The sequence below is a fragment of the Silurus aristotelis genome, assembly GCF_946808225.1.
Source record: "Silurus aristotelis genome assembly, chromosome: 7".
Taxonomy (NCBI): domain Eukaryota; kingdom Metazoa; phylum Chordata; class Actinopteri; order Siluriformes; family Siluridae; genus Silurus; species Silurus aristotelis.
This window is the reverse complement of record NC_139580.1, coordinates 28,396,517-28,422,554: the sequence shown is the minus strand read 5'-3', so window position 1 is coordinate 28,422,554 and position 26,038 is coordinate 28,396,517. Positions and strand designations below refer to the sequence as shown.

At 39.5% G+C, this 26,038-nt stretch overlaps 1 protein-coding gene across 1 annotated transcript; it reads right to left on the bottom strand.

The window, feature by feature from the left end:
• Positions 1 to 537: 537 nt before the first annotated feature.
• Positions 538 to 7,001, bottom strand: btg1 (B-cell translocation gene 1, anti-proliferative). The gene is made up of 2 exons (XM_083547344.1): positions 6,579 to 7,001; positions 538 to 3,597 (listed from the first exon to the last, which is right to left on the bottom strand). Exons 1-2 carry the CDS (start codon positions 6,721 to 6,723, stop codon positions 3,203 to 3,205), a joined length of 540 nt encoding a protein of 179 aa, XP_083403470.1. The 5' UTR covers positions 6,724 to 7,001; the 3' UTR covers positions 538 to 3,202.
• Positions 7,002 to 26,038: the final 19,037 nt, after the last annotated feature.

Sequence of the window (26,038 nt, the reverse complement as noted above, 5' to 3'; positions counted from 1 at the left end):
ATTGAATTGGTGGAGATTAATCAATTTCTCAATTTAATGAAATATATTAATCCATTATATCTGTCACGCTCTCTCTCTCACTCTCAGTATCTCAACAGGATTATAAAAAACTGCTAAATTATTTCAAAATACTTTAGAAGGTAAGCATTTGCGCAGTACAAATTGTGTTTGCGTACGAATTGAGTAGCCACACCCATATACACTATAGAACGAGGTAATACTATAATAATAATAATAATGCATTATGCTCAGGACCAGGTGGCTGAGCTACATGGTGTGTGTGTGTGCGCGCGCGTCTACGCCCAGTCCCTATTTGGCAGGACAGAACAGCTGCAGCGCGGCCCACGTCCGGCCGATATGGTGTTTTTTTTTGTCCCCCCCACGTCCACCGTCTGCTATTTCCTGAACGCTGCCCCTGAGAAGAATGAAGCGGTTTTCTCCATTTAACCAGCCACCCTGCCATCCTATTCTGTTCTGAAACCAAAACACAATACAAGGAGGAGAAGGAGAAGAAAAAGCAGGCGTTCAGAGACCCTGTGCCAAGATAGGAAATCTTTTATTACAGAGAGGTGGGGGGGAAAAAACCCTTTTCTTTCAAAATATAGAAATCTATACAACGTCCTCACAATCAATTTACATGAACTGTACAAATTTACAGCAGTTCATTAAAACATACCCAAGAACAAGTAAAAGAAAAAAATTAAGAAATACACAATAAAAAGATGGACTGCAGGTCATGACAGGTCACTTTTCAGATCTTGGGGTTTTTTTTTCCTGGGTATATTCGATAAAAATAAAAATAAAAAAAGGAGAAAAAAAAATGAAAGCGAAAAAAACTAAAAGAAAACAAAGGATAAAATCTATTGGCACAGAGCATGGAAACATTTATGTACCAAAAACAACTTTGGTCCTCGCCAACACTCCAGACACAAATGGCTTCATTTATGAAAGAGCAATCCGCCTTTGGATATGAAATACAAAAGGAACACATTAAAACAGCACAGATCAATTATTGGCACTTTCCGTTGCCTAACGTCGCATTTTTTTTTTCCCCTCTACGATATGCTCTTACTAATACAGTTACCGCAAAAAAAAGAAAGAAGAAACGGCCTGCGCGTGAAAGTGACAATAATTCTACTTGTCGAAATGATTGCCAAACAAAACTCAAAAAAAAAAAATTCCCTTCCGTCTGGTCACGCGCATGCGTGCGCACGTACGTCCTGCTGAATGTCGGAGGCCTGAGTTTGGGCGATACATTCATTCCGTGGAGAGACTTTTTTTTTTTAATGCCTCTGTCACGTAACTTCAACGTCGATCATAGTGCATTTGATGTGCTCTTTTTCCGCTAAAACAGACGACAGGACCAAAGCCTCGATGCGGAACCCGGAGGCTCGGTGTGGGATAAACCGTAGGTTCTTACAAAAAAAAAATTTCAATCGAATGGTGAACTGCTCGTGATGTTACTGATAAACAATGGGGCGAGGGCTGGCTGTCTGGAACGTGAGACGGAGCGTATGAAGGTCCGGAGAACGGCGTGCGATTGCGTGGTCCGATTGCGTGCTCGTGCTTCTACCCTGCGGTTTATAATTGCGTCAACCGGGTTTGGAAAGGAATCGGCGCCTGAACCGGTGTGCTGCTGTTTGGGACGTGAAAGATGGACTAACGTGAAAGAGAGAAATCGAATGGGGCATCAATATCCTTGCTTTGTGCCTGAATCCCCCCCCCCGAACACATCAATTCTTACACTGATGCTCATCAGGAGAACCAGAAATCCGGTTCTCACTCTCTGACTCAGTGAGTCTGGAGTGCACTTGGTGTGTGTGTGGGTGGTGATTGAGGCGGGTGGCTTTTGGGGGAGGGATTTTAGCTGCCCTGGTGTGGTGTCTGACCCCCCCAATCCCATCCCAGCCCAGCACGCACACACTCAATCTCAAGGAAGGAGGCTAATGCATGGTAAGAGTACACTCCAGCTCTTTGTGTGCCAGCAGGCCCAGGACTCTTGTCTGCCAGTCTGTCGTGGGCAGGGATTTGGCACACACAAATACAGACAGAGAAAGAGAGAAGAAAATGGAGGAGAAACACCTCACCTGCTCCTCCAGCTTCTCAGACTCATTAATAGACTTGTCTAGCCTGTTCTGAGCAGTTCAAGCATAAAACCCAAAACGCATGATGTGATCTTATCCTCAAAACACACAGTCTCTCTCTCTCTCTCTCTCTCCAACACACACAAAGTGCATGATAGGGATGGTCTTCACTCTCCCTGCTCATAGAGCTACTCTCGAACTTGGTCTCGTTTTAAAACAAGTGGAAGTTAAAACCACCTCTGGATAAAATAATGTTTAAAAAAAAAAAAAAAAAAAAAAACGCTACATTAGTTCATCACTTTTTTGTCCCGTCAATCCCCCTCCCCTCTCCTCCCCTTTCGAATGCTCTCTTTCGAGGGATCAAAATATAAGGGCGGGCATTCGTTCACATGCACACACGAGACTACGGCATCTTTCGGTTGGCACGACAGGATCTTTAGATGATGTAGTGCAGCTCCAAATTCGGTACAGGAACCGAAATGTTTGGGCCACGGTGAGAGTTAAAACGGATCCAGAAAAATACGGAAAGAAAAATGGGGGTTGAGTTATTTTTTGTGGTTAAAATTTTGGGTTGGTCAGAAGCCCGGGAGGAGTTGAGGTCAAAAGTTGGCAAAAATGCAGCAACCCAGGGGCTGGGATGAGATTTGAACGGTGCCTCATTGAGCGCTAAACAAATGATATAAACTGGGCTCTTGGAGGCGGCCCCTCAGCACCAGTACAGCTACTGACCCCGGGCTTCAGAGCAACCCTTTTTTGGTTCACAATGATCTCGGTGGTGGTGGTGGAGCGTAAAGTAACAAAGAGCGCAAAAGTGCAAAGTCACCATTGTTAGACGTGAACAAAAGCCCCAAGTCCAGCCACACGGACCGGTCTATTCCAGGAAAAGGGGCAATTTTCACGTCTTCATAGCTGCCCCAGGGTCTGAACCTCTGGTTGTTTAGAGAGAAAAACAAAACAAAACAAAAAACACAAACACACAACCGAGCACAATTCAACCTACGAAGTTTCCATCACCTGATTTTTTACATCCTCTGCTTTTTTTCCTCCTCTTTCATGATTTTTTCCCTTTTTTTTTGCATTATTAAAAAAAATAAAACCCGTGATTAATGGCGTGTCCTTTAACTGGATACGGTCATCATGTAGGGCTTAGCTGGGCTGGTTCGGCCCATCACCAGCAGTTCTTCCTTGCAGCTGATGTGACTATCCAGCATGGACGAGACGGAGCTGCTGGTTCCAGTGGAGGAGGAGTTGATGCCAGTGTTAGCGATAGGGACGGGCTGGGACTCATAAAGGACGCAGATGGAGCCGTCCTCGCCGATGCGGTACGACACTTCGAACGGGTCGACCCAAAGAGTGAGCTCGCTCGGCAGCAGCAAGTAGAGCTGCTGTGTGCTGAGGCCGATGCGCAGGCCTGCCTGCCCCACCAGGGGGTCCATCTTGTGGTTAATGCGGATGCAGCGATATCCCGAGCCCTTACACGGCCGATCAGGAAACCAGTGGTGCTTGTATTGCTCTGGGGAGGGGAAAAAAAAATAAAAATTTGTAGTTACGGATTACTATTTGTACACGTCAAGTATATCGGCATTACATCATGCTGAAAATTATTACACTCAAACACAGCAAACACTGCATGATAGAGGTCGACCGATACCGATCGCTAGGCTGAATCGTACTTGCTGATAACTGATCAATCAACCAATAGTTTTTAAAATGGATACTGGATAAAAACCCAAACAATCCATGTACAATGGCACTGAAGTTTACACACAAAAACAAAAAAAAGAAGAGAATCATAAAACTGTGCAAAATTAAATAAATATAAATCCATTAATTATATTAATAAATATTGTGGAAAATAAGTCTCATGTGTCAAAAGGTCAAAAGAAACAGCACGTAGTGTCAGTGATTCACCTATAGATGCCGCTCTCGTACTCTAACGCGACCCGGAAAAACTATCGGTATTGATTTTTACCAATCAACTATATTGTGAATAAATGAAATTAAATAGTCTTAGTGTTATTTTGGCTGTTCAGATCGTTTGGGAAATTCCAGTAATACTTATGTTATTAAATGCAATTGTAATTTTGAGCAATCGCTCAGCGGTCAACCAATAGTGGATTTTACCGATACTGATAGCCGAGTTGGATTGTACTTGACGACAACCAAATAATCAACCGATTAAAACGGACACAGTATAAAAGAAAAACAAAGCGAACACTCCATGTAAAATAGTACTTATTTACAAACATACAAAATAGAAAGAAAAAAAAAATACTAGGTTATAAAAATAAATATGAATATATTAAGTATATGCTTTCCGTGCAACACGCATGTAAAAAAAAAAAAAAAAAAAAAAGCAGTATCTGTGATTCGCCTCTAAAGGCCAAAGACAGCAGGCTGAAAACCGTATGCATTTTGCAGAGACCCAATAGTATAAATATGGGTGCTGGCTAATTGGCAAAGCCGATGAAATAGTCGACTTCTACTAATAATTATTTGCGATGATTAAATCATAAAACGAGTGATGAAGCTTCTCGATTGTGAACAAAAAAGTATAAAATGTGTAACAAGTTCAACACAAACAAGAACAAGTGGTAATTAAGACAATACAATATTAATGTCTTTGTACTCTTTTTACAGACAGACAGACAGACATCCCTGCCTTTATTAGGAAAAAATACAACCTGAATAGACGCAGCTAATGCTGTACAATTTAACAGATTCATGGCACAAATCTTTAAAATAAAAGAAGCTTCCACCTCCGTTTTTCTTCATTTATCGAGAGTTATTTTTGTGAGCCATCGTGTGCATGTAACCTAAAATCCGTACCAGATGCTTTTACAGCTTATTTGGGTCTGCATTGTGTTTACAGTGAATTTAAAGGACAAAGTCTGCTGAGGTTTGGATTTATGGTGGGAAAAGCACCGCTGGAAAACTGATAAATGGCCATAAAGCGAGCGTCTCCCAGGGGCTACGTGACACGGCCATTTGATTACACAATCCGTTCTGTGCGTCACAAAGTCCTCAATTGATGGAGCTGAACAACAAGAGCCAAAAGGTTCAAGCCCTGGCAGAGCAGCTGCAGGGGAGGAGCTGTGGCCTTAAAGAGAAGGCATCCAGGCTTAAAGAACACCTTACACGGTAACCCGAAGGGGTCGCGTCGTCGCCTCGACCCGGCTTTCACTCGCTACGTGGCAGGTTCGTGTTCCTTCACAGGGTTAAACCACAAACCTACGAAAAGCAGAGTGCTTGTATTATCATGATCGACCAGTGTCGCCATTCCTCCTGCTCCTTTAACTCTCTTATCTGGGAAGGTTTCAGGTTTCAGGAAGAGGACAGAAGATTACAGGACGTTCCAGACGGCCAAAATAAAACAGGCAGCCTACCTGAGGACCTTCTCCGGGGGGGGGGGCGCACAACACTGCTGTGCGCCATCAGAACGGCGTCCATTTTATACCAAACCAAACTAGTTCTAAGACTTTGTTTACAAGGGGTTAATTATGATAAATAGTTATTTGGATAACATGAACACCCTGAATTGAAGTCCACGTCCCCCCCAAGCTTAGCATGTTAGATATTCGAGGCCGAAACCGACTACGAGAAGAAGTAAAAATAAACACACCCCCTCCCCTTCTCGAGTAAAGCTGGTGAGTCCTTCTCCTTCTCCAGCTGCAGCCATTTTGTCTCCGAACGACAAGAACAGCTGTTTACAAACAGCACTGCAGCTGCCTGGGGCTTCAGAAAACCAATCATCTCAAACAATCCTACCATCAATATAAATAAATATATATACACACAATCTCATATTCAAACCAATACTCCAGGATCTGTAACATTACTGGATTTTAACACCACGACTCAAAACAAAATGCATCGAAATCTAAAAAAACAACCATTACAAGCTCTCAGTCCAAAAATCTATTTCAAATCCTAAAAAAACAGGACCAAAAATAGGAATAATAGACGAAGGTTTTTCATTTAATATGAGAACCATTTCCCTTATTTACATATTTACAGTAAATACATAATGTGGATGTGTTTATATGTAATTAAACACACACACACGTTTGTATCTATTTATAAAAAAGATTGTTATTAATCATAGGGTGGAAAAACGATTAAAATATAAGGACACTTTTTTTTTTTGGTTTGTTTGTTTTGGGGGCATTACGTCATTCTCTGAATTTTTTTTATGGAATTCTCCAGAATCCAAATCTACAACCTTTTAATGGATATCTTCAAACGTTACATTTGAGGGTTTATAGAGTGTGTGTAAGAGTGTGTGTATCGGCTGGTTTCCGTCTATGTGGCTGCGCGTGAACACAAAGACGCGGTCTGTGTCACGCAAACAAAACACGCTCGCGCCCGCAATTAATTATTAATTGCTCATTATTAAATATTGTCGGTGGAGAGGGGGCACGTTTTTTGTTGGTTTTTTTTTGGGGGTGGGGGTAAAAATACTGATGATCTTCACCCGTCTTCCCTCTCTCTCACCTGCCATCATGTCCTGGAGGATCTGGCTGAAGGTCTGAAGTTGTCGGTCGTTTACCAGTCCCTTCACGCGCAGGAACCGGGACAGGAACCCGACGGCGGCGCTGATCTCGTGCTTCATGTTGCCGCGTGCGCAGAGGGGATGCATTGAGAAACCGAACACCACGCAGCCTCGCGTGCTTCACGTCCACGTCCTAACTCCGGTGCGTGATCTCCACTCTTCCGGTGAGGGTCTCTTTTTTTCCTTCTCCTTCTTTTTTTATGGCCTGAGCTGGGCATGTATTTATCCAGGAAAAGGTCTTTTTGTTTGTTTCTTTTTATTTTTATTGTTGTTTTGCTTGCTGCTTTATTTTCCCCCTCACCACGACCTTTTGTGACGTCACAACACCGAGCTCCCGGAAGCCGCTCAGCGATCACAGTGGTGAAGTGAAAATGATCCGCGGGGGTTTATTTATATACCCGTCAGTAGCCCCACCCACAGCTCAGAGGCGACGGCAACAGCGCCTGACCAATCACCAAGCAGAGACGCTGTGACGCATGCGCGGAGGAGGAGAAGAAGGAGGAGGGTTTGTTGCGTCACTTCTAAAGAAAAACACAACCTGTGATGATCAGGGTCTGAATGAAGATGAGAAGAAGAAGTAGTGAAAAGCCACTATCGAATGCTCGTCCTCCATGAAGGACTCAGAGTGTGGGGTTTGTGGAGCTGAGCGCGTTATGGGCGCTCGATCAAGGGCCCGGATGTAACAATGTGGATATGCAAAACAGGCTTTTCTCGGTAGCCATTAAGATTCTAAACAACCTCCAATAACCCCAGTGTATAACAGACTTTTTACTGTTTACACTTCCTTTATTTCCTCTACTATGTGCAATATAACAACAATGAGCAATATTTCTATTGAAATAACTGAACAATCACTGCACTAAATTGCTAAATCTGTCAGGGGCTAATGTGTACTATCTATCTACCTACCTGTCTGTCTGTCTGTCTTTTATCTATCTATCTATCTATCTATCTATCTATCTATCTATCTATCTATCTATCTATCTATCTATCTGTCTGTCTGTCTGTCTTTTTTATCTATCTGTCTGTCTGTATGTCTGTCTGTCTTTTTATCTATCTATCTATCTATCTATCTATCTATCTATCTATCTATCTATCTATCTATCTATCTATCTATCTATCTATCTATCTATCTATCAATCTATCTATATATCTATCTATATATCTATCTTTCTGTCTGTCTGTCTTTTTTTCTATCTATCTATCTGTCTGTCTGTCTGTCTGTCTCTGTCTTTTTTTCTGTCTGTCTGTCTCTGTCTTTTTTTCTATCTATCTGTCTGTCTTTTTTCTATCTATCTATCTATCTATCTATCTATCTATCTATCTATCTATCTATCTATCTATCTATCTATCTATCTATCTATCTATCTATCTGTCTGTATGTCTTTTTATCTATCTATCTATCTATCTATCTATCTATCTATCTATCTATCTATCTATCTATCTATCTATCTGTCTGTCTTTTTTCTATCTATCTGTCTGTCTGTCTGCCTGTCTGTCTGTCTGTCTGTCTTTTTTTCTATCTATCTATCTGTCTGTCTGTCTGTCTGTCTGTCTGTCTGTCTGTCTGTCTGTCTGTCTGTCTATCTATCTATCTATCTATCTATCTATCTATCTATCTATCTATCTATCTATCTATCTATCTATCTGTCTGTCTCTGTCTGTCTCTGTCTTTTTTTCTATCTATCTGTCTGTCTGTCTTTTTTCTATCTATCTATCTATCTGTCTGTCTGTCTGTCTGTCTGTCTGTCTGTCTGTCTGTCTGATATAATACTGATTTCGATTCTGAAACCGCTGCTGTGAGTATCGGTTGATCTCAATACCCAGCTGAGATTTAGTTTGTTTCCAACGTAATGATTTTTTTTAAGCAGAAGCACAAACGGTTAAAATAAAAACAGTTTTTTTACAAAAACACCCAAAAGTTACTTATATTATATATTTAAGTATTATATACTTAAATATAATACTTTTTTAACATATAAATCTGCTACGTATATAAAAATTTCTGTAACCAATATATATATATATATATATATATATATATATATATATATATATATATATATATATATATATATATATATATATATATATATTGGCAGAATCGGATCCTGGTGTAAAAGTCAAGTCATTGAGCCCTTACAGTGGAAGTGCTTTGATAGAAATACACCTGATCATATATGACATAATGTAAAGGGTTGTGATCATCAGTGAACAGGAAGTCAGCCCTGAAAAGGCTGAGGTCATAAATGAGAAACATTGTGGTAAAGGTTTTGCGGAAGGACCACACCTGGGTGAGAGATGGTTCTTCGCTTATTTGATCTATTTTAAAAATGGAATGTAGATAACATGGCTCAGGTTTTATTCATTTTTTTTTCTTTAGTTTTTTTTGCTTAGAGGAAAATAAATCATTTGACTTTTGCAACATGGCACTCGGAATTTCCCAGAGTGTAAGGGGAAATCCTGAGCGCAGGGCCACTTTAAATGTCATTTCTCAATTTTCACAGCAAGTTTCATGACAAAGTGCAAATCTGCTGAAGGTTCCTTATACAGTATGTCATCCTGCAGCGCTGTGCTTTCCGTTATTCCTCCTTAACAATAAGGGTTCATCCTGGACCTACAACACCAACAAAAACCAACCATTGTTTCCCAACACAATATTCTAGTTATCCTCTCAAGTTATTAAAGTTTTTATACGGACAATTTGTTCAGAAAATTATCACTATGAACTATTGGTGTAACAGTACACAAAATTAACGATTCGGTATATACCTTGATTTTTAAGTCACTGTTCGGTTACATTTCTTCCAGTTGGGGGAAGAAATACAAAATATAAAATTGCTTGTAATTTTTATTAATGCAATTTTTTTATTATAAAAATTTGTAAACAGCAACAGTTAATATATTTAAAACTATTTTTAAATAAAACTGGTTAAATAATATATAAAATAATATTTTATAACAATTTATAACAAATAAAATATCCCAAAATAGAATAGAATAAATCTAATTATTGCAATAGACTTTGTATTATTTTGATTAAATTGAGTAATCGATCTATTTAACTGTTCTACTCATTTCAGCATATTTTGATTAAATTGAGTAATCGATCTATTTAACTGTTCTACTCATTTCAGCATACTTTAAAATCTAAGTTTTACAACACACTACGAATCGTATCGTCCAGTGTGTGTATGTACAAGGCCGAGACTAAACAAACTTGCTTTCTGCCACTTACAGTTTTTCTCAGTTGCTTTGGAGAATTTCTCTAATCGTCCTTGATATTTGCAAACCAGTATGTGCATTTTAAAACCAATTTGTACAAACAGCACAACATATTGGATTTCTTGCAAAACCCTGTACTTTTCTAAAAAAAAAAACAATACTTAGTTCATCCGTCAAAAGTAAGTATTTGTATCTCAATCCCATCTGAATCACGAGTCCTTTTGTCATTGTTTACAAACAAGATCATTAAAATGTTTATTCATGTTGTCAGTATGATGGCGCACATTTTCTGTATTTCCTGATATAAACTACGGTTTGGATTCCAATGATTGAAAATACAGGAAGCCGAATTTCTTCTGTTTGTCATCTATGAATTTCAGCAGCACAACTTTATTTATTTGATTAGGTCCCCTGGTGGTCTAGTGGTTAAGATGCAGCGCTCCCACCGCTGCGACCCGGGTTCGATTCCCGGTCAGGGAACCATCCCCAGCCACTCTTAGTGCCGGTCCCAAGCCCGGATAAATTGGGGAGGGTTGCGTTAGGAAGGGCATCCAGCGTAAAACATGTGCCAAATCAAACGTGCGGAGGATCCGCTGTGGCGACCCCTAACGGGAGAAGCCGAAAAGAAACTAACTTTATTTATTTGATTAAATATTTGATTTATATTGATCGCAAGAGACCGAACAGGATTCACACTTTTACTGTACTGTATTAGTGTTCGTTTGTTTCTTTGGTTGTTTATCCATTTTCAGAAATTGTAACTCTGTGTTTAGCTGTCAGTCACCAATTAAAAGTTCACGAGATTCACCATTGACCTGTTTTAGAGAACTAGTTGATCATTGGTTGAACTTCATTAGTAAAATTCAAGATACATTTACAAAAAAACGTCAATAGAAATTTAAGCTTCACAGATGATGACAACTGGTTCAACCATTTTGCATTCAATGACTAATGCAATGAACTGATGCCGAGATTCTTTAGTTATTCTCTAGGAGTTAAAATTGTTCAGGTAAAACTAGTCTAATATATTTAAATCAATTTGAACATAAACAATGTAGGAAACAGCAAACTGTTGTACACAATCGGTTAAATGAATGTACAAAGCATTCGCAATTTGATCAACGAGAACTGTACAGATGATATACAGAGTTGACTACATGAAGAGGAGGCTGAACAAGTAGTTTTGGGAATTTCAGTTCTGATCTGCGAAACGTTCCAAAGCAACTGATAAAAACTTTGTGTTTGTGAGGTAACTTATATTGGAACATGTGCACCAAAATGAAAGCTCTGTACTGTAATGGTCCGGTACGGATATGTGTACTGTTACACTCCTACTCTGAAGGCCTGTGTTTGGTGGGAATAGATATAACATGAAAAACATGTTCGGAAATTTGTGACCTTGCTAACTCTGTGTGCAGGACGGTTTCTTCATCGGAGCTATCAGCACCCGAGGGACACTCGAGGCCCAATCAGCCTGGAATAATGCTCTTGATAGATAATCAGCCATTTTGGTGCTTGTTCTCGTTTTTAACGGCTTCACGTTGTGATCTTTGACCGACGTGTCTGGATTCACATCGCCACGACTTTGACGCAGCTTTAAAATCCTTATCAAAGGCATTCTGGATGGATCTGGAGGTATAACTGTGTGTGTGCGTGTGTGTGTGTGTGTGTGTGTGTGTGTGTGTGTGTGTAAGAGAGAGAAAGCATGACAGTGAATAAAACGTAACTGGATGGAAAGTGAGTGTGAGTGTGAGTGAGTGAGTCAAGACATCAGTATGTGTAAGCAGCTTTGTATTCCCTATGCCCCGAGTATGAAGAAACGTGTAGCCCTAACATAAGCCAAGCCCGACTCAAGTCCAACATTACATTCACATTAGGATACATCCGGAACAATTTCAGAACATTCTGGAATCCTTTTCATTTTCATCGTGTTTATATTCAAAAATGTTCCTCTGCCTTATATTTTTCACGTCGTATTTCATGAAACTGAAGAGAATAACAGAGTCGCTCGCAAATGCTGCATTCAGATCTAAAAAAAGAAACCCAAAAGAGAAGCGAGGAACAGAAACACCAACCAGAACTGCTGTTTTTTTCCCTTTCGAAAGGAAGAAAGGGTTAATATTGACTAGTGTTTGCGATCGTACTATTGTGAGTGTTAGCATTATATTGCTTTTCCACATCCTTCCCTTCACATGGGAGGATATTGCTGCTATTACTGACTCCCTTTAGGTGTTTGAGCACATGTGTAAACAGGCAGGAAGAGCTGTGTGTGTTTGTTTGTCTGTCTGTGTGTGTGTGTGTGTGTGTGTGTGTGTGTGTGTGTGTGTGTGTGTGTGTGTGTGTGTGTGTGTGTGTGTGTGTGTGTGTGTGTTGGGGGAAGTTTCCACAGGAGATGTGCTAACAGCCAGACCAACTTCCTGATGTAGAAGGGCGGGTTGTAACTAGACGTGTGAACAGTCGAATAATCAATGGTCAGGTCTAAGCTTCACTCAAGGTGTGACCCTGGGAGTCTAACGAACGAGCTGTTGCATGTCTCCATGCAGGTGTGAGAGTCAAGGAACAAGGGTGGGAGAGCAGGAAAGCAGGCTAAGTAGAGCCACTGGCACCCTGTGACACACAAAACACACACACTCGTTCATTCGAACTAATGAGTTCATGTGTGCTGAGCAAACGCTGACTCACTCTACTCTGGTTTACCAGCAGATTCTTTAGTCCCATCATTGGTGCTGGTGGGAACTAAGATTACAGACGGTGAATAACTTTATTACCGTCAGCTGCTCCACAATACCTGTCTAACCTGAAAAAGATCCCCGTAAAACAATATGGCAGACGAACAAACAAAGTGAATCAGATCACCTTAAATGGAAATGAAGTAGACTCCGAAACCAAAAAAAGCATGCAAAGCAACAACTACGTCCCCGTACTGATTCACAGCCAGATCAGACCGATCAACTGAATCACGAAAAACACTGTAGGAAACATTGTTGATGGTTTATTAGCGTGGTCTGATTAGTAAAGATTAGTTAGAGGCTCTCACACTATCAGCCCAAGAGGAGAGCAAAGCCATCAGTCTGCGACTCAGACTCTAAGCACGCTATAAATAGCCAGGAAATGGAGGCCCACTCAGGCAGGTTAAATGAGCCTGGAGGTACGTGTCAAGACATGCTGAACTGAGCCTGGGTGAGGGGGAAGTTATACAATCACCGATTGCTCTTGTATTCTTGAAAATAAATATTTTTTCTCCACTTTCCAGGAAGAGTGCATCCTTGATTTGCATTCCTTACTCTGTAAAATAAACCCCAACACTGGAAATAACCATTTGGAAATTATGTCACTTATCTGCAAAATGCTATTTTATCCGAACACTGTTTACAATGAACTTTTCCACCTTGACTACACTATGCAGGAAAAACAAAATCGGTGTGCTCCTTCATTAACTTCAATTGTTAACAGTTAGAAGGATTTTTTAATCATTCGTTTTGAGAAGAAGAGAGTCTTTACTCCTCCTCTTTTTGGAGTTTCCTAAAAAGGACCCACACACAATTGTTTTCTCCCTCTGGGCATTTCGGAGTGCATTGCTTTTGATGGAAAGTGTTGGAGAAAGAAAGAGATACAGGAATGCCTTTGAACAATTTAGGTTAGTTGTCGAGGCAGAATTTAGCACCAGCCTGCATTACCCATCAGCTAATGCACGTCACATGACCTCATCACACGTCACTAAACAATTTTCAATTCAATTTCAAATGTGTGCGTTATTGACGTGAAAAAATTTTACATTTGTATTGCCAAAGAAATTTCCATACAAATATAAAAAAAAATAATAATAATAAAATAAAATAGAAAAACAGAAAGAGAAAGTAAGTCAAGGAAAAACTAACAAAATGTACATTGAAGTAACATAATAAAGTGATATAAGTTCAACTATATGTCAGGGCAGATTGAGGGTTTGAACACAGAAGTCCTTGTGTTCCCCTAACAGATGTGGCAGTTTCTCATTGTTTGTTGGAGCTTCAAATGTGTGGAGGATGCACTTGATTTTTCCATAAAACTCTGTCTGTATATCTGTGTATTAGGTGCATTCTGTTAGCAAGTGCAGTTCTGTCTTGATCTGGTTTAGATCACAGTGTGGACACAATTCATCGTCCTGTGGCAGCCATGTTTTTCTGTGTCTGCCCGTCTCTAGATTTAGCTTGTGTGCGCTTGAGTCTGTATCTGTTTTTTATCTGAAAGTGATAGTCTGCCATACTGAATTATCTGTTTAGGGCCAAATATTATTGCATTTTACTTTGTTGTTTTGTTTGAGTTTGCCAATGAGTGATGCAATTTTGATAGACATGAGCTGTAATTTGTTTGAATGTGATTTTTTTAATTAGTGAACCATCAGGACTGGAGCTCTGGATCAGCTGAGAGAAAGGATTGATTTCTTCGCTTATCTCGTGGTATTTCAGGGCTATAGTGTGATATGAGTGAGCATCACTAAGTTTGAGATGTTTCCAAACATTCGATTGGCCTTTTTTTGTATCTTTATGATTAGTGGATATTTGCCTAATTCTTCCCTGCATGCGTAATTTGTTGTGCGGGTGCACGTGTAATATATTTTTTTTTACAGATTTTACCATGCAGGGTCTCAATTGGATGTTTTTTCCATTTGGTGAATTTTTGATTCGGATTTGTGATTTCTCAATTGTTGATTCTAATAATTTCAGCCAAATTCTCATTTCGATCTCTATAGGACATTGACGTTTTTTGGCATAGAAGACCTTGTGTGTGTTATTCCTCAGTAAGTTTCCTGTGGATGTAATTTATAAACCCAGGTAGTTGTAGTTTGTGTATGTGTGTGTATGTGTTAGTGTCTAACAGTGTTGTGCTCGTTACTAAAAAATAGTAACTAGTTACAGTTACTCGTTACTTCATTCAAAAAGTAACTTAGTTACTTTGTTGAATACTTACACCAAAAAGTAATGTTAAAAGTAACTTTTTAGTTTTTAGAACTTTTCCTTTTCTTTGTTTGTTTTTAGAACCTTCTTTAATGTTCCCATTAATGCCCTTTTATGCGTTATGGTCTACAAACACAAAACTGACTTAAACACAAAGTCATTTTTAAACACTATTTTATTCAGAGCAGCACAAACTGAATATATCACAAGGATTTCTGAAATAAAAAAACAAAACAAGCTGAATAATATATTCACAATCAAAAACTAATGTGGCTTCTGCTGTTGTGTTGAGTTCTTAAAAATGTTCCTTTCACAGCTGAAGTATGAAAACTATCAACAATGTAGAAGCTTCTAGCATAGAGTTCCTGGAGGAGCTTCAACAGATTGGAGTTGCTGTTTATCGCAGTAGATACGAGCTTCGAACCAGAAAGACACAGCTTACATTTGCCTTAAAGGTTTTTGTCTTTATGCTCAACTAAAGTGAAATAATGAGCGTATTTCCACTTTGAGAAACTCGTCTTGCTCTCGCCTCCACTCGCCATTACTGCCGCACAGACCTGAATAAACGGAGACACGCCCACAGTGCGTCTTCTTCGTGTTTACAGTGGTTTATCCACCAATCCTACAATGCGACACTGCTAAAAGCAGGTTAGACTGTAGTCTACACTTCAGCCCAAATCAATTTATTTAAAAAAGTCACGGGTAACGCACCATACGGTAACGGAGTTACTTTATTAAACTCTTATTAAAGTAACTCCGTTACCGTTACCAAATGGTGCGTTACCCGTTACTTTTTTAAGTCAAGTCAAGTCAAGTCAAGTTTATTTGTATAGCGCTTTTCACAACAGACATTGTCTGCTTTTAAATAAATTGATTTGAATCTAGTAACGCTTTATTGCCCAACACTGCTCAGAACCATGTTGAATAATTTTAGAATGGAAAACTTGGACTTTATTAATTGTTTAATTTATATTTTCGTTTAGTATCCCATCAGGTCCAGATGTCCAGAAACCTTTTTGGGGTTTAAGATTTTTAATTTAATTTCTTTTTTAATTTAAACTTTCTGTTTGTCTGTACTTTATTGAACAATTTTTGGAAATTACTTTTTGAAAATCGTTTTTGTGTTGATAGAGTTCTCAATTATTGTTAGCTGTTATTGTGTGTATTTTGCTTTTTTGATTCTGAGTGTATGTTTGTATTGTTTTGGTGTTTCACAGTAAAGGAGGCGAATTTTTGCATTATTTAAATCTCTGTGATTTTGATTTGAAAATTATTTTATTTTTTTTTCAGTTTTTTGTCATATTTGGGTGTCTGATTTTCCAGTTTTTGTTTTTCATTTTGATTGTTTTGCTGATTTTTTTTCAAATGCGTAACATATTTTTTACAGCTAGATTTCTAGGTGGGTTTTTTTTTTTAATCTATTTAACAGCACTTGTATTTTTGACTGCTAAGTGCTTTCTGTTATTCTTCTGCACTGTTTTCAGTCAAACTGTATGTTTTTCTGATGTTGTACGGCTTACTAGGCTTTGTGATAGTTATTTTCTGTCTTTTTGAGATGCACAGTAATTTGACTATGATCAGACAGTGGGGTTAGTTCTCTAACAGTAAATGATTTGAGAGATGAAGTATCTATTGTCTGTTATCATAATCGACTTTACTATTCACAAAAGGTGAGCAAAAAGTGGATCTCCCTCCTCGTATCCTACCGTTGACAACGTACAGACCCAGACTTTGACATAGCTGCAAAATATTTTTCCCATTCTTATTTAGTATATGCTCATGGTTATTTCTGTAAAGATCAGGGAATGTGTTATTTATATGTTAGTTTGCTGTTAATATATTTACTCTCCTGTGTGTTGGTGAAATCGGCTTGTATTCCTGTTTTTGAGCACATTTCCCTGGGCCTGGAAGTGGCTGGTCTTCTCCTCTAATTTAAAGAATATGTTTCGCTGTAGTAGGGGGACCCTAATGTTGGGATACCTATTGCACACAGGAATGTGTATTTTATGGATGAGCGCAGTTCCTTGTGGATTTTAAGCCACGTATAGTATTTGCCTTGTTTTACAGTGTTGATGCAATTTAGATTTGTACAAGATTAGTTGTCCTCCTAAGTCTTTTCCCTGTGGGACTGTGTTAAGTTTTTGTGATGGTACTTTGATTTTTCTGTACTTGGGTGGGCAGTGGGTGGTGGTGCCCACCCTGCTCCATGTCTCCCGTAGAATTATGTCCAATGTCCATCTCTTTGACACTCTTTAGGAATTCCGTGTTTGAACTCTTAATTCCAAAGGCTGCGTTCTTGTTTTCAAAAATATCAGGTAATCCTTATATCCTGATATATTATGATTATGTTTTCTGACAGAGGTTTTTACACTGATGAAGTTCAGCAGCTGTCTGAGCTGTCTGAAGGTTGTTTGCTGGTAGTTGAGGTCCCTTCCTAGTCTTTCTTCTTGGGTGATGATCTGGTGCAGTTTTCGGTTTCTGCTTATGTGCCAGTGGAGGCAGAGGTCTGTGGTGATCTGGCACTGCATGAGGTGTTTTGAGTTGACTTTAATGTGAAGTGGGGGTCCCCAGTATTGTCCAATCAGTAGTGGTTATTCTCTGTGATGAAACTGTGGGTTGTCTGGATCTGAGTTTGGTGAGTTGACAGCTGTTTTGTTTTCAGGGGTGTTAAAGTTGTTTGTGTGCCTCATGCTGTGTCTTTCAGTGTTTTTGCAAACACTTTGACTTTGTCCTTCTTTATGTGTACATGGTTATACAGGTCTCTTATTGTGATGGTGGGGTGATAAGCCAGATGCACATTGAGAAGGCGTGCACACCTTTTGAAGATGTAAGCGTTGACTCTCTGAATGGTGTCTGGGTGGATGTCTCTGCAGGGTTGGAGGGTAGATATGATGACCTTTGTTTGAGGTAGGTCTCTGTATCCTTCTCTGCTACTCTGCAGATCAGCTGCCCGACTCTCTCTTGTCCTCTTCTTACGTTGTTGGTGCATGTGTGTATGTTCTGAGGGTATGCCAAAGTTTGATTCAGAAAGTATTCTGAGGGTCTTATCTGTTTTTGGGCACCAAACTTGTTGTCTTTCAACCTGGAAAGAGTTTTTTTCCTTGCAGGAACCTTTTGTTTGAGTCCATGAGGATGGCAATGTCTGCCTCTGTCTTCAGTGTCTGTTTCTCAGCTGGGATTGTGGTTGTTCTATTATTAGGAGGTTCCGCCTCTATGTTGCTGTTGGTTGCAGGTGTGTCCACTACCTTTTGGCTATAGCTAGTTTGTGATGGATGGGTGGGTGGATGTTAGAGATTTGTTGCTGGGGTTTAGCTGTGTAGGTGTTGGGGAAGTGCAGGGAGGTTGTGGCATTTGCGGTGGTAGAGAGACACCTTATCTGTGTTGTTAGGGTCTCTATTTGTGTGTCCCTTTGTTGTAGCTCAACTTTGAAGCCTGTTAGCTTTCTCTTCATGTATTCTTTCATTTCTGAAAGTTCCTTTCCCATTATCTGATTAAGTTCATTGAAGTCTTTTTTGAGAGTTTCTCTGTCTTGAACAACTGTCTTGTGTAGTCCTGGGTTTGAGGGAAGGATGCTGTTCTCTGTTTTTGTTTATGTCCTTCAAGCAGTGGAAGGTCTGTTCAAATTTTGTGAGGGCAGCATCAGTTCCCTGTACCATTACAGTTCAATTTTGGTAGAAGTTGACTGTCAGGTGCCTGTTCTCTGTGTCTTTTTCTGAATCCTTATAACTGCACAGTTGTCTGCATTTACAGATTCCATGTTTGATTCTTATAGTTTGCAGAAAGCTGTGTGCCATACAGTTTGGCATTCTGTGTAGAAGAGCAGGTTTGTGGTGATGGTTTTGCCCTTACTGTTTGAAGTGTCTTTAAACAGAACAGTATCTCTTCTGTGTATTAATCATGTGTTGTTGTCTGCTCTTCTCAGACTGGGTGTATAGGGGTAGGGAAAGGGTGTGAGCTCCAGTCCCCATTGCTGATGTTGCCATGGTGATGCTGTTCATGTTTCTTTGATCTTGATAGTGATGGCTCAGGTAAATTCGGTCAGGAGGAGTAAATGACAACAGTCCTCTTATTTCAAGTTTGCTATAGAATTGGGCAGCTTTTGTGCTTTTTTTTTTTAGAAACCTTTGGTCAGGTTTGTTTGTTAAGTTTATACGAAGTTTCCCTTTTCCCTTTTGACAAATTGTTTATAAAATATTTTAGTTGAATCTGAGCTCCTATCTGAACTCCTTCCTGGTGGCTCCATTCTCATCATTCTCCTACTGATATATCCCATGTTCATCCTCTGCACACGTCCAAACCATCTCAATCTCGCCTCCCTCATCGTGCCTCCAAAACGTCCTACATGCGCTGTCCCTCTAATAAACTCGTTTCTAATAATTTCCATCATCGTCACTCCCAACGAAAACCTCAACATCTTCAGCTCTGCTCCCTCCAGCTCCACCTCCAGTCTTTTAGTTAATGCCACTGTCTCTAAACCATATAACATCGTATCCAGTGTCCTTTTCTGTAGTTTCCACAAAGTTTCCTTGTTTCCAATGGTTTTATGGCTATTTTCTTGTAATTTTCTTTTTTGATTGAACTTGTGTTTACTTTTAAATGTTTTGCTAATTTTCTGTTTCCTTTTCCTGATCAACAGCTCAATCAAATATTTTTCATCCTAAAACTCCCAACCTGTAAGTGATATAGCCAATAGTAACAAAACATACGTTGCTTTTGGACTGTGATTGGTTCAAATCCAAACATCCAACAGGATACTACAGTTAGCACCACTATTTAAGATTGAAGTATTGGGAAGATCGGTTCATTTTAGTGACTTGGTTCTTAAAATCTCATTGTTTAAAAATGTAAATTGTAAATTTCCTATTGGAATGAATAAAGTATCTATCTATCTATCTATCTATCTATCTATCTATCTATCTATCTATCTATCTATCTATCTATCTATCTATCTATCTATCTATCTATCTATCTATCTATCTATCTATCCATCCATCCATCCATCCATCCATCCATCCATCCATCCATCCATCCATCCATCCATTCATCCAATAAAATTAACAAATATTTTATTTTTGTCATTTCATTCCTTTGTAGATCCCCCAACATGTATACATACACAAACTGTGACTATAAATCTAATAATTTATATACAGTATGTATATGTAACGTCATAGTGTCTATGGGAATCACATAATAAAAGAGCAAACGCCTCAGGCTAGAAGAGTCTAGGGTTAAACTACTCAATTCTGTTATCTATACATAACCTATGGTGATTTTTGCGATGCTTCGCTCATGAAAATGAACAAATCACTCTTTAAAACTACTCGTGCTTCTGAGTCACATTAAAGCTGACTTTACTCGCACCCTTGAAGTTAAAGGAGCACAAATCTCCACAAATCTACTGGAACATCTTCCCGGAATAGTGGAGCTTTTTATAAAAAGCAAATGAAGACTATATGTGAAACGGAATGTTCAAAAACACTATTCTTATTCTCAGTTGTCCACTATTGTTCAAGTAGTCAAGTAGCATTAAAATATTTATAAATAAGCTGTATTTCCATTTCCAACTGATAAATGAGATGAATAAGGTAATCATGTAATTTTCTACCTACAATCTTCTTCCCTCAGCTTGGGCTTGTCTTCTCAATTACTAATTTGACTGACTGACGCTAAATCTACATGGCCGCTCTCGCTCGCTGTGAACACAGTACACGTTTCTGCTTAGAATCGACGTTACAGAGGTTCTGACGTTAGAGCAGTTGATATACAGACACACAATTCCCGGTTGAATCTATACCACTGACCTACTAATCATTGTGTTCTCGGAGGTAATCATCAACCGGCACGCCTGGAAGTCAAGTCAAGTCAAGTCAAGTTTATTTGTATAGCGCTTTTCACAACAGACATTGTCTCAAAGCAGCTTTACAGAAAACAACAGTGAAGGTGAATGGTGTGCGTTTGTCCCTGATGAGCAGCCGTGGCGACAGTGGCAAGGAAAAACTCCCTTAGATGATATGAGGAAGAAACCTTGAGAGGATCCAGACTCAAAGGGGAACCCATCCTCATATGGGTGACATCAAGAGTTTGGTCATAAATCTTTCAAAAAGCATAACACTGCAGTTAGAGCAGCGTTTATGAGCTTTACACGCTTCAGCAGAGCGAACACAGTACATTGCAGAGGCGTTCCTGTATTTTTCCAATTCGCATGTCAAGCATGCTGACGTACGGCATCTGTCAAAAGTGTGCAAACACCAAGTTTTAAATGTTTTTTAAAACACGTGCATGATCTTTTGTTTCTATGCACAAACACACAAGAATTGGACAGTTTTGTGTACAAAGTCTCTAACAGAAGAATTTGTGTAAGACATAGAGCAGGAGAAAAGATGTGATCAGACTGCTTTACCCCCACAGTCAAGCATGGAGGTGGAAGCTTAATAGTTTGGGGTTGTTTTGGAGCAGAGAAGGTTCTGGAAAGTGAAAGAAATCCTAAACCAACGTGGTTCCCATTCCATACTTCAACACCATGCAATTCAGTCTGGACTGCGGGTCATTGGAACCGACTTCACCATACAAAAAAACGATAAGCCTGTAAGCTCTGTAAGCATCATTTAGAGAGCAAACGGTGAAGTGAAGAACATCTTTGAGACACGGCAATGTATTTCAGCTGAATGTTTGGAAGAACTCGCTGTCCCGATGCTGAGAATTTGTAAAGCTAGTGTGTTAAGAGTATTTTTTTGTTCTGGACATTTGTTAGATTTGTTTGGCCAAAGGAAATCTTCAGGTGTTACATTGCTGAGTTTGTTGCATAGAAGCAACAAGAACATGCAAGTGTCTCTGAAAAACCATAAACACTCCGTCTCCAGACTTTTCACAGACACTATATATAAAGCTGGACTGCAGTATTGGTGTGTCAGTTACTGAACAGGGATTTATTAGTTGTCAAAACGGATAAAGAGTGAAAAGAAATGACAGCAAGCTGCTACAATCCTTTAGACTGAGACAGACCTGACCAATCAGAGCGCTTACTGTGACCAGGCCAGACCTTTTGGTCACAATCACATACGAAGGTCAGGTCTTATTCCTCAGAGAGTTTCACACATACTTCAGAAAGTTTCTTTGTCCAGGCTTAATCTGAGACAAGTTTCTTTCAGAGGGAAAATCATGCATTCTTCATCAAACATAGTAGAAGGGGATCAGGTTAGTGCTCAAATTATTTGTATCTCTTGCCATTAGCATGAAATCTTCTCTTCACTTGAACTAGGAGCCCCTAAACTGTTCCAGCATGACAGTGTCCCTGTGCACAAAGCCAGATCTATGTGATGAATGTGAACACTGAATGCACCCCCAGGCTTCTGCACCTCACCTACATCGATACCTTGTGGCTCCATGAACCTCCACAAATCGCCACAAAATCAAGAGGATCATCTTCCCAGAAGAGTGGAGCTTATTATAAGAGCAATCGGAGACTAAATGTGGAACGCGATGTTCAGAAATAACTAACAAACTTTTTTCCATGTAACGTATATAGATTTGGACTCTGTAGGATATTGTGCAGCTAATATGATATGCATAAAAGATCATGAATAAGCCAATTTTAAAATAAAATAGGAGCATGGTATCAGATGTAGCTTGTTTTTTTTTACTGCAGTGTGGTTTAATATGATGCTTGAATGAGTTTATTGTGTACGCAGTGTAATAGTTAGTAATACACCATCTTCACAGTTGGTTTTCACGTAAACGAGTGTGTGAATGCCTGGATATGATTCATATTTGAATGTCTGTCTTTATTTGCATTGCCGTGTTTATTTCACATCTTGGATTATGAAAGTGGAGATGAGCTTCATCATGGACATTCAGAGAATCTGGTCATTAATACATATTAGAAGGTGTGTGTGCGGGGGGGAAATTCTAGAATAAGGCAGGACCGAGATGACACTCATGTTTCTGGGATCCTTTGGAAACTCTACACTCCCGCATTTGTTCAAACCCCCTGCCTGATGGTAATGAAAGAATGCCGATGTGTTGGTGTCAGTGGGAGGAATGTTACGGCCGAGATTCTGATTAACAGCTGAAGCGTCACAAAGAAATCCACGGCGAGACAGGAACGGAACCAGCTCAGGCATGGAAGAGAGGCTGATATTCTGTGAGCTATGTGTAAAAAAAAAAAAAAAACAATCACACTATCCCAACTTTTTATAAACATAGACACACACAGAAACACGTACAATAAAACATATGCATACAATATATCGTATTGTATAATATAGTACAGTACATATAGTACCTTATACAGTATATATAAAATAGTGCCTATTTTGTACATAGTTTATATAGTTGTCTTATAATTATTATCGATTCTTTTATCTATGTATTTAATTTTAGCTCAGCCACGATATCCCTAATAAATAGAGTATCCTTTATTTGTTATATATACGTTACAGCACAGTGAAATTCTTTTTTTTTTCGTATAACCCAGCTTGTTTGCAGGCTAGGGTCAGACATGATACAGTGCCCCTGAAGCACAGAGGGTTAAGGGCCTTGCTCAAGGGCCCAAGTGTCTCAGTTTGGCCATGTCGGGGCTTGAACCACTCTGCCTTCCAATCAGTAACCCAGCGCCTTAAACACTGAGCTACACCCCCCATGCTGTATAGACGATGGTCCCTAATTGATTCTTTTTGTATAGAGGTGAGATGAGCTGAAATTAGATCCATCCTGCAGATTATTCGGCTATTTAGCACGAGAGTCGAGACCAATTCAACTTCCGTCTTATGTCAGGAACGGAACATAAAACCCTGAAAAAGGTAATGCGTTTACATTGTTGGGGAGGTGCAGAAAACAAAATCGAATACACAGGAACTACATAACAGCATCTTGTCTCTGTGTAGGAATCTACAACCTCATCCTCTTCGTCCTCTACTGAAGTTTTGCTGCATGTCAAAGAGCAGCTGCTCACTCCTCAGGTTTTGTTCTCAGGCTGCATGTGGCTTTGTGTGTGTGTGTGTGTGTGTGTGTGTGTGTGTGTGTGTGTGTGTGTGTGTGTGTGTGTGTGAGAGAGAGAGAGAGAGAGAGAGAGAGAGAGAGAGAGAGAGAGAGAGAGAGAGAGAAAGGTGTGAGAGCGAGCGAGAAACACACCCAGACTCTGAACTGGCTGATGGTGGAGAAATGATAGGCGTGTGGTCAACCACAGATCAGGAGACAATGGAAGGTTGCCAGAGTGTGGTGTTCAGCTGTAAATGTGGCACACACACACACACACACACACACACACACACACACACACACACACACACACACACACACACACACACACACACGACAAACACACACTTATCTAGAACTACACCTACACTCCCTGGACTGGAACGTTCTTAGTATTTTTTAAAGATGTAAACACACTCCTTTTTTGATTTTGGTCAAATCGGCAAAATCAATCAATGACAATGGCATGAAAATGGTATCGACAGTAATGCAAAATCATGTGCTTTAGTTAAATTTGATTGGAAAAATCATTTTGTAAAAGCAGAACATGTGATTGTATGGTGACTTACGATTCCTTTACTGCTTTTTTAAAAACATTGTTTTTGGTCTACTTCAACTTTGACCTTCCAGCCATTGGTTGAATTAGAGATGGATTTGCCACTGAGCGATGGAGAAGACACTTGCCAGGATTTTGTTTGTTGATTTCAGCTCAGCTGTTAACACTGTTAGCACTTCCAAGCTAATCTTGAAGCGGAAACAGCGTGACATCAGCACACATCTCTGTAACTGGACCCTGTACCTCTTTATGAACAGAACACAGTCCGTCTGACTGAACACCGTCACCTCCTCCAGTCTCACACTCAGCACTGGGGTTCCTCAGGGATGTGTATTGTCTCCTTTTCTATTCTCTCTTTTCACCCATGACTGCATACCTGCCTATGCCTCAAACAGCATCCTTGCAGATGATACCACGGTGGTAGACCTGATAAGAGGTAATGATGAGACTGCTTACAGGAAGAAGATCCAGCACCTAGTAACATGATGTGAGGACAATAAACCCAAACTCAACACCAAGAAGACGAAAGAGGTCATTGTGGATTTTAGACGAATCACACTCACGCTCCCATTCACATCAACTGAGCTGCTGTTGTGCGTGTTCCCAGCTTTAAGTTCCATGGAGTCCACATCTCAGAGGATCTCGCCTGCTTCTTCTATCCAGATCCACAACAGCACCTGTTTTATCTGAGGAGACTTAAAAAGTCCCGTCTGTGCTACAGGATACTGTAGAACTTTTACTGCTGTACCATTGAGAGCAAGAGAGATAGAGAGATTTCTTTTGAAGAAGGAGCTCTTTATTATCAACAGCCTTTCAAATGAAGTCATATTCTGGTGTCAGTCGTATGAAATCATAATCATGACACAACTAACCATTAAGAGTACATCCAAAGTCCCCAAATCCATTACATGTAAATACGGTTTCAAACTCTAAGCTCAGTATTCTTCTGTGTTGTTGTTGTTGTTGTTGTTGTTTCAGTTCTATATATATTTAATATTTTCTTTTATTAGTTCTAATCTAATCTAATTCATTATTTCTATACAGAGGCTACTTTATTAGTTCTTTAAAAAGTTCTAAATCATTTTTGTGTGTTATTCTTAATGCTTTTGCAATGCGAAAAAAATTTTTTGGGATGCAAATAAAAACAATAAATTGAGAGAGAGAGAGAGAGAGAGAGAGAGAGAGAGAGAGAGAGAGAGAGAGAGAGAGAGAGAGAGAGAGAGAGAGAGAGAGAGAGGCAAAGATATATATAGAGAGAGATAGACTGAGAGAGATAGTGAGACTTCTTTTGAAGAAGGAATTCGTTCTTATTAACACCCATTAAAATTAAGTATAATTCGGTTGTCATTCACATTAAATTACTGTGCGTTTGCATGTGTGTGTGTGTGTGTGTGTGTGTGTGTGTGTGTGTGTGTGTGTGTGTGTGTGTGTGTGTGTGTTTGTGTGTGTGTGCACCTTTTTGAACACCTCTTATGAAATCAGCTGTTTACAGGATTTGTTTTGCAGGAAATTTGAGACAAGGAAGTAAACAAGAAGACAATAGGGAAGGTGTTTTCTAAGGAATTTCGAGAAAACACAGTTAAAGCTGCGTTCACAATGCCTCAGATCGCATTTAATACCATCAGCATTCAGATTCCAGGGAAACACAAATTCCTTGTGACATGTGAAGTGCAGGGGCATATGCTCAAAATTGTTAAGAGACAAA